General features: G+C 36.6%; 1 protein-coding gene across 1 annotated transcript in view; it reads left to right on the forward strand.

The window, feature by feature from the left end:
- The window catches only part of LOC141389064 (adhesion G-protein coupled receptor G4-like), a 17,984-nt gene extending 9,254 nt beyond the window's left edge, over positions 1-8,730 (forward strand). The window contains exon 2 of the mRNA XM_073960101.1: positions 7,642-8,730. Coding sequence (XP_073816202.1) covers positions 7,642-8,681 — 1,040 coding nt within the window. The 3' untranslated portion in view covers positions 8,682-8,730. The remainder of the gene's footprint in view (positions 1-7,641) is intronic.
- The last annotated feature ends 5,375 nt before the right edge of the window (positions 8,731-14,105 follow it).

A 14,105-nucleotide genomic window follows, 5' to 3' on the forward strand; every position in this document is an offset into this window, starting at 1 on the left:
AAAGAAAAGCAGGGAAAATTCTCTGCAAGATTGGCCTTTGTGATTTTTTCGTAGGTTTTACCATTTTTAAATATAGAACTTCAAATTCAGACTATGCATTGACAGTATCGTCCCTTATAAGACAATGTCATATACCGTGCGCCTTAACTAACTTTAAACGAAATCCGCTTACACCTGGGAAGTTTTTGCGGATTCTGAAAGAGCAAAGTTCATAGATGAGAAAAATACAAAACAAGAAAAAAAACGCTAGAGGGATTTTCAAATAAATCGCGGTAAAATTTCACAGGTTTATTTTAGGTTTTCAGGACTTTGCTTGGGAGCGGCAAGTCCTATCGAAATGGGACTAAAGAAAATATTGTAGCATTGAAAATACTCTACAATATTTTTTTACGGCTCTATTTCGAAAGGCTTGCCGCTTCCAAGCACAATCCTGAGAAAAACTAAAATAAACCTAACAAGTAAGAACGGCGTTAAGTTCGGCCGGGCCGAACTTGTTATACCCTCCACCACAAGTTGTATTGAAGTAAAATGGAATAATTAGTTTCCTTTCGTGTATGAAGAAGACTTAATACTAAATTTTAGCAATTTCGGTAAAACAATGTGAGGCACCATTCTATGGCGGCTATTTCAAAACGTCGATCTATACCGACAAATTTCTGACGGAAAGTTTTTAGACTCAAAGAAGACTAAATACCAAATTTCCTATATTTCGGTAAGAGAATGTGGCTAAAACTTAAAAAATACCGAAAATCAAGAAGTACACTTCTATGGGGATATAGGAAGACGTGGACCTATACTGATAATACTCTTCTGGAATATTTTATAACTCTTGGAAGACGAAATAACGAATTTCAGCCATTTCGGTTAGATATTGACGTTCTATGGGGCTATATCGAAACGTGGACCTATACCGACGAATTTTAGTCAGAAATGGGGCAATATGAAAGCGTGGACCTGTACAGACATATTTCTGGCGAACAGTTTTATATCACATTGAAGACTAAATACCAAATGTCAGCCATTTTGGTGGAATATTGAAGACACAACCTTCAAAATACGAAAAATCGGGAGGTACCTTTCCATGGGGGCTATATGAAGGCGTGGACCTATACCGACAAATTTAAGGGGGAAGTTTGAGTACCCCCATAAAGTCTAAATACCAAATTTCAGCCATTTCGGTGGAATATTGAGGCCACAACGTTCAAAATACCGAAAATCGGGAGGTACCGTTCTATGGGGGCTATATGAAGGTATGGACCGATACCGACAAAGTTCTGGGGGAAGTTTTATACCACCAACGTAGACGAAGTACCAAATTTCAGCCATTTCGGTGTGATAATGAAGCTAAAACCTTCAAAATGCCGAAAATCGGGAGGTACCGTCCTATGGGGGCTATATGAAGTTGTGGACCGATACCGACAAAATTCTGGGGAAAATTTTTGTACCCCTAAAGAAGACTACGTACCAAATTTCAGCCATTTTGGTATGATAATGAAGCTTAAACATTCAAAATACCGAAAATCGGGAGGTACCGTTCTATGGGGGCTATATGAAGGTGTGGACCGATACCGACAAAATTCTCGGGGAAAGTTTTATACCCCTAAAAAAAGACTACGTACCAAATTTCAGCCGTTTTGGTGGATAATGAAGCTAAAACCTTAAAAATACCGAAAATCGGGAGGTACCGTTCTATGGGGGCCATATCAAAAGGTGGACCGATATATCCCATTTTCAATACCAACCATCCTGCAAGTAATAAAAACTTCTGTACCAAATTTTGACTTTCTATCTTTAAAATTGCGAGCTGTATTTTGATTTCAACAGACAGACGGACGGACTGACGGACGGACGGACAGACGGACATGGTCAAATCGACATAGAATTTTATGCTGATCAATAATATATATACTTTATAGGGTCTCCGACGAATATTTCGATGTGTTACAAACGGAATGACAAATTTAATTATACCCTCCATATGGTGGATGGTATAAAAATGTGAAAAGCCCTCCGGCGATGCTTTTGTTTTTCGATTTTTCTCATCTACGAACATTGTAGTTTGAAGTTAGTTAAGGCGCACCGTGTGGTCTTTCAGCAGAGAAAATACATAATTTGTATCCTCTATAGATATAATGCTTTTACACATCCGAATATATCTACCAGATATAGATCACGATCGAATATGGACTATATTTGTCCACTCCTCCGAGTACCTCCCACACAAAATTTCGGATAAGTTCACTGTAAGACCTGCTTTCGCGTCACTTTGATTTTTGTTAAAGCAACCTGCATTCGCTGCCTCAATTACGACAGTAAAAGTTTTTTCAGGAGCAAGTCCATACTTCTTGAGAAAACAGTCCGAAAACCCCTAACCCCTATGGCACCATATGGCCGGAGAGCTCGAACCGAATACTGCATTCGTCCAAACTTTGGATATTGTAATATTTCTTCGAATGTTAGATGAAATTCGAATGTGGTGCTTATAGGTCCACTCCTTCCGGTACCTCCCCAACAAATGCTCGAAAGTATTCGTTAAAATAGTACGCGCGATATATCATATTCGTAGCAACCGATTTGATAAAAACTCATCAAAATATCATACAGGGATACGAGGTTGTAAAAAAGTCATAACCCTCATGCACATCCACATCTGAACCGATCGCAATTGTTTTTGTAGGCTGAATTTCGTCTTACTTACCTATTTTACTTAGCTGGCCCATTACAGAACATTTGTTCTATAGGCCGAACTAAGAAAAGATCTCCGACTTGTCATCTCTTCATCCACTTGTTTGCGTCATCTATTCTTTGGCCTGCCTATTCTGCGTTCTGAATTTCGTTACAAATTTAATTTTTTTTCAAAATCGGACATATGTTGCCTGATTGGAATACTGAATACCTAAAATCGGGCGAAAATAGATATGGGAGCCACATTCAAATCAGAACCGATTTGAATATAATTTGGCAAACTTTTTTCTTGACCAAAATCGCGAAAACCTAACAAAACAAGTAAAAAAGTATCAGTCGGCTTTGCCGACAGAGATATACCCTCAGCCTGTACAAATTGAAACACTTTTTTCATAAAAAAAAACTTATTTATTTAGGGGGTTTTAAAATTTTGGTCGTACCACAAAAATGTTGATTAGGATTCAAATTCAAAAATTTTACGGAAAAGGTACTTAAAGGAATTGACCGACATAGACAATGGGGGTGCAATAGGGGTTTTTACACCCTTCGGACTATTTTTTCAGGAAGTATGGACTTGCCCCTGAGGAAAGTTGTACCTTCGTATAGGGGACGGTGAATACAAGATGTTACAACAAAAACCAAGGCGATTCGACAGCAGGTCCTAAACTGAACTTTTCCGAAATTTTGTGTGGGAGGTACTCGAAGGAGTTTACCGATTGACTCCATATTGTAACCTCATCTAAGTCTGGTAGAAATTTCATAATGTGCAAAGTATGGACCAAATCGGTTACTTCCTTCAAGAGTTATCGTACTCACAAATTTTCCGAAAATTTTCGAACTTTTGTGGGGGAGGTACCGGAAGGAGTGGACTGATATAATCCATCTTTGAACTTGAACTAAGTTTGGGCAAAATATTACAAAAGCCAAATTTTGGACCGAATCGGCAGTTCCGTTCGAGAGTTATCTTGCGCTCCAACCTCTACACACGGTGTTATAGGGTTTTTTTGTAACTTTCAGGCTATTTTCTCAGGAAGTATGGACTTGCCCCTAATGAAACTTACAGCGTCGTATAGAGGACAGCGAATACAACTTGCGTAAACAAAATCAAATCGATTCGAGACCAGGTCCTAAACTGAACTTTTCTGAAATTTTGTGTGGGAGGTACCCGAAGTAGTGAACCGATTGAGTCCATATTGGAACCTCATCTAAGTTTGGTAGAAATTACACGATGAGCAAAGTATGGACCAAATCGGTTATTCCCTACAAGAGTTATCGTGCGCACAAATTTTGCGACAATTTTTGAACATTTGTGGGGGAGGTACCTGAAGAAGTGGACCTATATGGCCCATCTTCGAACTTAAATCGAATCTGGACAAAATATTTCGATACCCAAAATTTGAACCGAATCGATTGATCCGTTCGAGAGTTATCGTGCGCACCAGCCAGCCAGACAGACAGACGGACAGACAGACAGACGGACGGACATTGCTAGATCTACTCAAAATTGTCTGAAACGGATATCGTTCAAACATACTTGGGGTCTAAAACCATTATTTCGATGAGGCACATTTTTGGTCGTATCAAAGTGTAAATACCCTCTTTAGCCTAAAGGCTGAGGGTATAAAAAAAACTAAAAATGTGACCTGAACTTCTATATCTCAAAAGTGGTAAAACCTAGGAAAAATCATAAAGCTCTATCCTCTAGAGAATTTTCATAGCTATAACATTTTTTTTAATCCCATTTCAAAAGGACTTGCGGTTTTCAAGCAAAACCGCGAAAACCTAAAATAAACCTAAATGTGAACTTTGACCGCCATTTATTTAAAAATACCTGCAGCGATTTTTTCTTGTTATTAGATTTTTTTATCTATGAACATTGCTGTTTCAGAATCCGCAAAAAATTGCCAGGTGTAAGTGGTTCTCATTTCAAGTTAGTTAAGGCGCACCGTAGAAGACATTGTTTATAAGGAGGCGGTATAGTCAGTGCATTGTCCCAATTTGAACTTCTATATCTTAAAAATGGTAAAACCTACGAAAATATCATAAAAATATCAACCTTGTAAAGAATTTGCACTGCTGCAACATTTTCTTTAGTTAGTTCCACTTTAATAGGGCTTGCGGTTTCCCAACAAAATCGTGAAAATCTAAAAAACCCCTAAAAATGTGTGAAATGGGATTTTTTTTCTTTTTTTTTTGATTTTTCTCATCTATGAACGTTGTAGTTTCAAAATCTGCAAAAACTTCCCATTCATTTCATTTAAATTTAGTTCAGGCGCACTGTGCTTCTTTTTACTGTTTTTTATACCATCAGCCTTTAGGCTAGTATATACTAGAGTGAGCGACTTGAACACCACCAAGGGCGCCTGAATTTTCTGATTATTAGGATTGTACTGAGCAAAAAAGTCCACTAGACCATATGTCTACGGTTAAAATCGAGCCCCCGGATTTTGACTAGAAGTTTTTTTTTCAAGGTTTTTTGGATATTTTGGCATATATGTAACAGCCAAATCACTGAGATTTTCGATCCAACACAAAGACAAAAATTGTAGCCAAGACAATAATTAAGAACTCTCTAGTACACAGCAAAAGCATTGGAACGCGCCTTCAGGCAGTTATGGCCCAGAGAATGTGCACATTTTTCGGAAAATATCGATAAATTACACTGTGCTACAAAATTTGACTCAAAGTCAGTGAGTGGAAATTTCCTTTTGGAGATGAAAGCCCTTGGTCAGTTTACTAAGAACGCAAAAGGAAATTTTCAGGATAGGTTAAGTTTCTGAGATATGGTTTGGCCAAAATATCCTTGAAAAAAATTTCAAGTCAAAATCCGGGGGCTCGATTTTCACCGTAGACATATCGACGCCTCCAAACAATAGTATGCTAAGTCGACTTAGCATGTTTTCAAGTTCTTTACATTTTTATATTTAACGTCCTTTAACTTAAATTCTGTCAAATTTTGGTAATGATCGGACAATGCGAACAGAAGTTATAAACAAATATTTACTTAGCATAGTACTGAAGGTCAAAGAAATTTCCAAACTTTTAGAGCTTGTCCTGCAAAACTCGCTTTTCAGAATTAGCAAACTATTATTTGGAGGTGTCGAACGTCCTTTAACTTAAATTCTGTCTAATTTTGGTAATAATCGGTCAATCCGAACAGAAGTTATAAAAAAATATTGACTTAGCATAGTACTGAAGTTCAAAAAAATTTCCAAACTTTGAGAGCTTCTCCTGCAAAACTCACTTTTTAGACTTAGCATACTATTATTTGGAGGTGTCGATATGGTCTAGTGGACTTTTTGCTCAGTACAATCCCAAGAATCAGAAACTCCAGGTGCCCACTATCACTTTTTTCCTTCCATACAAATCGCCCCGGCCTAGTATATACACTTTCATACGGGCAAAATGTGCCTAATCGAAATAATGGTTTTGGACCCCAAGTATGTTTGGACGAAATGTGTTTCAGACAATTTGGAGTTGATTTAGCAATGTCCGTCCGTCTGTCTGTCTGTGGCTGGTGCGCACGATAACTCTCGAACGGATGAACCGATTCGGTTCAAATTTTGGCTTTCGTAATATTTTGTCCAAACTTAGTTTAAGTTCGAAGATGAGCTATATCGGTCCACTCCTTGCGGTACCTCCCCCACAAAAGTTTCAAAATGTTCGGAAAATTTGTGTGCATGATAACTCTTGAAGGGAGTAACTGATTTAGTCCATACTTTGCACATCGCGAAACGTGTATCAGACTTAAATAAGGTTTCAATATGGACTCTATCGGCCCACTCCTTCGGGTACCTCCCACACAAAATTTCGTATAAGTTCAGTTTAGGACCTGCTCTCGAATCGCTTGGTTTTTGTTGCAACAACTTGTATTCACTTCTCCCCATACGACGGTACAAGTTTCATCAGGCTCAAGTCCATACTTCCTGAGAAAATGGCCGGAAAGTTACAAAAAGCCCCTATGACACCTTGTGTGGTGGTTGGAGCGCAAGATAACTCTCGAACGGATCTGTCGATTCGGTCCAAAATTTGGTCTTCGTAATATTTTATCAAAACATAGTTAAAGTTCGAAGATGGGTTATATCGGTCCACTCCTTCAGGTACCTCCCCCACAAAACTTCAAAAATTTTCGGAAAAATTTTGCGCACGATAACTCTTGTAGGGAGTGACCGATGTAACCTATACTTTGCACATCCTAATATATCTACCAGATATAGATCAGGTTCGAATATGGACTATTTTTGTCTACTCCTTCTGGTACCTCTCATCCAAAATTTCGGATAAGTTCACTTTAAGACCTGCTCTCAAATCAGTTTGATTTTTGTTGAAACGATTTGCATTCGGTACCTCCATTACGACGGTAAAAGTTTTTTTCAGGGGCAAGTCCATATATCTTGGGAAAACAGCCCGAAAGTTGTAAAAAACCCCTATGTCACCATATGTGGCGGTCGGAGAGCACAATAACTCTCGAACCGATTTGGTCTTCGTCATATTATATCCAAACTTAGTTTCATGGGCAATACCGGTCCACAACTTTCGGTACTTCTCCCCAATGTTTAAAAAATGTCACTAAAATGCTAGGACGATATCACTTGAATGGGGCAACCAATTTGGTCCAAACTTTGGATCTCCTAATATTTTATCAAAATTTAGTTTAACTTCTAAAATGGCCCATATCGGTCCTCCCTAAGGGTACCTGCCCTACAAAAGTTCAACATTTGTGTATTAGTGCAGTTAATTCCTAATCCATATTTTTGTCGGCAAGTTCAAATGTCCAAAAAGGGCCACAAAATTCTGAAGAGACCTTAAATGCATTTAGCTTCACATTGGCTGAGGGTATATATCTGTCGGCAAAGCCGACTGACACTTTTTTACTTGTTTTTAATGATTTTTGGTATTTCTTTATTCTCTACTTATCAATAAATAACCTTAATAAATTTCTTTTCTTTTTTCTAGGTATGCAACCGCATTATATACCACCATTCCGTGTTGGGGACAACAATTCACATGAAACAGTACAATGTTTTTATTGGCGACAGGGTGCCTGGAAGGAAACAACTACAACCATGATGCCTAATTCTAACTATCCCATGATATGCCAAAACAAAACTACCAACAAACCACAACAAACACAGCTGTATACATCTGTGGAAACATCTCGTCTCATAGTTAGCTTAATTACTTGCATTCTCTCACTTTTCGGATTATTTTGCATATTATTGACAGCACTCTTTTTCGAGAATTGGCGTCGGCAATTTAGTAATAAACTTCTACTCAACATTTGTGCAATTCTTGGCTTATTTACAGCATATTTAATGCTTCTCAATATGCCAAATATTCGTGCAGCGGTAGGGAATGCTGACCGCCCGCGACGTTGCATAGCCGTTGGAGCATTTTTCCAATATAGCCTACTTGTTGTGTTCCTGTGGATGTTATTTATAGCGATGTTACAGTACCAACGTTACAAGTGTGTCTTTGCTGCTCAAATGTCACGGAACTATATAGTCAGATATGCTTTAGCCGCATGGTGTCTACCATTAATACCAACTATCTTGGTAATATGCCTAGATTCCCAAGCGTATACACGATGTTTAAATAAACACGAAGAACATTTTCTATGTCATCCAACCGGATGGAGTTGGATATTCGGTATATTCGTGCCAGCATCAGGCATTATTTTAGTTTGTATTGCTATCTTTGCCTTTATTCTCTGGAATATTAGGCGTGCTTCCAAAAAATTCCATCTTACATTGGAGCGTGATGATGTTATTTTACATGTCCGTCGTTCCATAATTCTAATTTTGGTATTAAGCATTTCATGGATTTGTGGATTACTCGGTCATACGAGCAATTTTGGATTTTTTCAAGCTTTATTCTGCGTCACCTCGACGCTTCAGGGATTTTTTCTCTTTCTCTATTTTGTGGTTATGGACAAATATGCTCGTCAATATTGGCAACAATATCTATGTAATCGAGTCATTGTTGTTGTTGAATAAATTAAATAAAAAGTGTGTTTTTATATTTAAAAATAACTAAAATCAATAAGAATTGCGTATTTTAATTATGTTTAATTTATCATTTTAATTAAATTTATAACAAGGAAGAAAGTTTAAGTCGGCTTTGCCGACAGTGCTATACCCTCAGCCTGTGTGAGTTGAAACTATCATCTACGGATAGATAAAAAAACCAGTAGGAAAAGACCAAAGTCGGGCGGGGCCGACTATGTAATACCCTACACCAGTCGAAATATGTAAATATCAAAACGTGGACATATGTATGTCCATAATTCTTGGTGGAGAAGTTTTTTAATAACCCAAAACAAACATTAAAGTACATTTTTTGAACTCATTAAACTCCAAATGGCAAATTGGAGCCATATTTGGGGAAAATCGTTAAAATACCTAAAATCGGGAGGTACCGTTATATGGGGGCTACAAACAAACATGGACCTATCTTAACAATTTTAAGTGGCGAAATTTCGTGGCCACTGGGAACCACATATGTAAAATTTCAGCTAGTTCAAGCAAAAAATGTGGCTAAGATCCCTAAAATACCTTAAATCGGGAGGTATCGTTATATGGGGACTATACCGAACCGTGGACCTATCTTGACAATTTTTAGTGGAGCAATTTCGCGGCCATTGAGAACCTCAAATGTAAAATTTCAGCTAGTTTGGGCAAAAAATGTGGCTAAGATCCATAAAATACCATAAATCGCGAGGTATCGTTATATGGGGACTATAGCGAACCGTGCACCTATCTTGACAATTTTTAGTAGAGCAATTTCGCGGCCATTGGGAACCTCAAATGTAAAATTTCAGCTGGTTTGGGCAACAAATGCGGCTAAGATCCTTAAAATACCTTAAATCGGGAGGTACCGTTATATGGGGGCTATACCAAAACTTGGACCGATATAGCCCATCTTCGAACTTGATCTTCCGATGGCTAAAAAAATGGTATTCCCCAATTTTCAGCGAAATCGGTCAACAAATGCGACCTGTATGTTGCGAACGGACGGACGGACGGACATGCATAAATCGACTCAGAAAGTGATTCTATGTATATCCCTAGAAGGAACTATGGGTCTATCTCGCTTCCTTTTGTATGTTACAAACAAATGCACTAACACATAATACCCCTTACCACATAGTGGTGTAGGGTATAAAAAGGCCACACAATCACTCAAAAATATGTGTTTAGAGGGCTTTCTGAATTCTGTGGCCTTTTGAATTAAAACTGGAATTGTGGATTTGAATTAAAACTCAAAAGTGTTGCGGTGGAGGTGCCGTTTTGGAAGTGGATCTTATTTTTGGGAGCCATTTTTTATACCCTCCACCATATGGAGGGTATAATTAAATTTGTCATTCCGTTTGTAACACATGGAAATATTCGTCGGAGACCCTATAAAGTATATATATTATTGATCAGCATAAAATTCTATGTCGATTTGACCATGTCCGTCTGTCTGTCCGTCCGTCTGTCTGTTGAAATCAAGATACAGCTCGCAAAGATAGAGAGTCAAAATTTGGTACAGAAGTTTTTATTACTTGTAGGATGGTTGGTATTGAAAATGGGATTTATCGGTCCACGTTTTGATATAGCCCCCATAGAACGGTACCTCTAGATTTTCGGTATTTTGAAGGTTTTAGCTTCATTATCCTACCAAAATGGCTGAAATTTGGTACGTAGTCTTCTTTAGGAGTATAAAACTTTTTTATTTATAAATGTACTTAAAACGATCAAATTATTTTTCATGATGGAAACTCTCAAAATAAAACGCTTGCATTTGAATTAAAAATTGTGACAATATTAAGCGGCAAGCGTTTTATTTGAGAAGTTCCATCATGAAAAATTATTTTATAGTTTTAAGTGTACTTCGTGTAAATAATAGGCATTTTACTGCTATTGTGTACCCTAAAATGCTACATCGTGGTCGCCAAATGGAATTTCACAAAGTGTACATCAAATAAAAGCGATTGATTCGCTGTTTTGGAAAATCGGATGCGCATCACGTGATTTACACTATTTCGCGGTTTCTATGCGTTTCAAGTGTTGTAATATTTACTTTAACTTTATTTTAATTTTATAATCCAATTGGAAATCCTTCTGATTTAATACAATGATCTAAATATGTTCTCTAGTATGAAAACTACAAAAAAAAAAAAAATGGCCTCTCTAACATATGTCCCAAACATATTTTGCAGCAAACATATATTTGTTTGCAAGCAGTCCCAAACATAACAACGCCTTTCATAAAGCAAAAAAATACTGGTTTTCCTGAGAGATTTAAAAAAAACAATTTTGGCGAGTTTTTGTTTTTATTGACTAACAACCACCAAACAAAGCAGAGACAAATTTTGCTGCTTTTTATTTTATTAATTCTTTTATTTTGTAATATTGTAACTTACCGTTTCTTCTAACCATTTTCATTGTAGTTGTAAGCATAGCAGAACAATATGAATCATATGTACATACGTGTTGAGTCTATCAGCGCTAGGTTGATATATTGAATGTTGACTTTATATTAAAGAAATTACAAATTTGTAGTTGCGAAGTATTTGACTATACGAACTTTGTTTTATCGACACCAAACGCACTGCAGTTTTTTTGGTTTGTCGTTTTGTCGGTTAACTAACAACAATTGTTGCGACAGCGGTAGTTATTGTGTGTGTGTGGTTTGTTGATAAAGTCTCAATATTGAGACAATAACATTAATGTTATTGTGAGACGATGGCGGGGGTTGTGTTGTGGTTTGTTGATACACTGTCAATGTGATGGTGAGACGATGAGACCGATGAAAATGTAGGGAATAACGAAATCGGAACAATGCACATGCACATAGCTCTTTATTATAAACCAGCATTCCGCAGCTGCGAGAACCTGCTGTTACTCTCTTTGACCAAAATCCTCTCCACCCATAAAAAATATGTTCTAACATAAAAAATATATTGGTACCCAAACAAATTAAATTGAGATATGTTACAAAATGTTGCAAACATATATTTGTTTGGACACAAACAAATTATGTTTGGATCCAAAGATATATTTGTTTGAAATCAGTACCAAACAAATATTTGTTTGGATCCAAACATATTTCTAACATATACTTTTCTGCGTGTAGTAATGGATTTGGTCTGTACTTTGCACATCGTAATATTTTTACGAGACATAGATCAGGCTTGAATATGGGCTAAATTTGTAGACTTCTTCAGTTACCTCCCACACAAAATTTCGGAAAAATGCAGTTTAAGGCCTGCTTTCCAATCGCTTTTATCTTTGTTGTAACAACTTGTATTCGCTGCGTCCGTTATGACGCACAGTGGTCGAAACCACTGATCTAGCGGCGCGAAATTAATAACTTGGAAACGAATGAAGATATCTTTCTGAAATTTTGCACAAACTCAATCTGTGTCTGTGGGTAATTATGGACTAAATATGAACAACATAGGCAAATATTTTGGTATAGCTCCCATATAACGGTACCTCCTGATTTTCGATATTTTGAGGATTTAAGCCACCTTTTCCTTCCAAATTAGTTGTAATTTGGTAGTTAGGGTTCCTAGTGATCACTAAACCTTTCCACCAAAAATTGTGGACATAGGTCCACGTTTGGGTATAGGCCCCTTTTAAGGTACCTCCCGACTTTCAGTAGTTTGGGGATTTAAAGCTACATTTTCCGACCAAATTAGGTGTAATTTGGTATTTGGGGTTCCCAGTGGACACAAAAATTCTCCACCAAAAATTGCGAACATAGGTCTACATTTTGATATAGCCCCCATATAACCGTAACGACATATTTTGGGTATTTTGAGGATTTAAGCTATTTTTCAAGACCATTTATCAGCAAGATTTGCAGCTATTTGCAGCTAAATTTTGGTTATTCGGAATATAGGGAGTCCAATTTAATTATTAAAAAAATAACTGGACCGAACCCCGGTGGACCTTTGTAGTTACGCTCCATCCAACAAAAGTATATTGCACTAAAAACATACAAAAAATAATAATTTTTTTAAAATTTATTGCTTTATAACTATGTAACTTCAGGTCCCAAACATTTTATTTTAATTTAACTTAAACCCTCCCCTATCAATAAAAAATAAACTTTGTTCAGTTTTATTACGAATTTATTTAACAATTAAACAAATATGAGATCAGGTTTTTAGCAACAATTTTATTAAAATCTGATCCGTCAAAATTTCTTGCACTTGACACTGAATAACTGAGTGAATATTTACAACAACAAAAAAGTAAAAACAAAATCTTAGTCAGCAGAGTGTCTGTAATCGATATAATGGAAAACATTTCGCAATTTTATACTTTGATTTTTTGACTTTCGCGCCGCTAGATCAATGATTTCGTCCTCTGTGCGACGGTGCAAGTTTTATAAGGGCAAGTCCATACTTCCTGAGAAAATGGCCCGAAAGCTGTAAAAATCCCTATGGGCTTCGTAATATTTAGTCCAAACTAATATTTTGTCCAAATGTAGATTTACTTCAGAAATCGGTCTTCTCCCTAGGGTACCCGCCACAAAATTTCAAAAAATTCGTTAAAGCGAAATTTGGGATCTGCTAGACGAACCTTTGGAAAATTATACAAATGCTTTTCTCTGTGGTCCTGTTTAAGTTTTTCATAGGTAAGTCCGTGCTTCCTGGCATCGTGGCCCAAAACCTCTATGTTATACGACGACGAACTGAAATGACTGGTGGGCACAAAATCTATCAAAATTAATGATTCCCATGTCGCCCATTCCTTAAAGTACATCCTCCGCAATACTTTTGAGCTTTAAACCAAATATATTTTTTGTCGGCAAATTTCAAAAAGGGCTACAAAATCCGTAATCCGTAGATTCGATATTGCCAACCGATGCCTGCACGACTTAGGCATCATTTTGTTTCTTACAGTGTATGGATGCTGTTGTAATTTGTTGATATACTTTTTCTAAGTACAAGTCCTATTATTTTATTTCAAAAATTTATTACAATAAAGAATTACAATAAAATTATATAAAAAATAGCACTAGCATCTATAGATGTTGAGGTTGTTTATTGGAAGGCAAAAGAACAACAAACACATAGGTACATACAAAATTCCAAAGAAATACATAACACAATTTAATAAAAGAAATACTGATTGAAATAATTTGTAAATAGTCACACTTTTAAAAAGAAAAAATATATAGAAACGTAGTTGAACGCTTCTCCTTTGTTGTGAAATAAAACAAATTGTCCTCATAGTTAAAATCATCAGCGGGGAATCGGCATCTAGAATCAAATGATTATGTAATGTAATAAATAAATATGGATATGCCATATTTCAAATATACATAAGTATGTATGTAATTACCAATATTAAATGCGATTTCTTCCTTGTCCAATAAAGTAATTCCATTCAACTTTCCGATTCAATTATAAAATGTATTGG

The sequence above is a fragment of the Musca autumnalis genome, unplaced genomic scaffold, assembly GCF_047663935.1.
Source record: "Musca autumnalis isolate F117 unplaced genomic scaffold, ASM4766393v1 scaffold_1, whole genome shotgun sequence".
NCBI lineage: Eukaryota > Metazoa > Arthropoda > Insecta > Diptera > Muscidae > Musca > Musca autumnalis.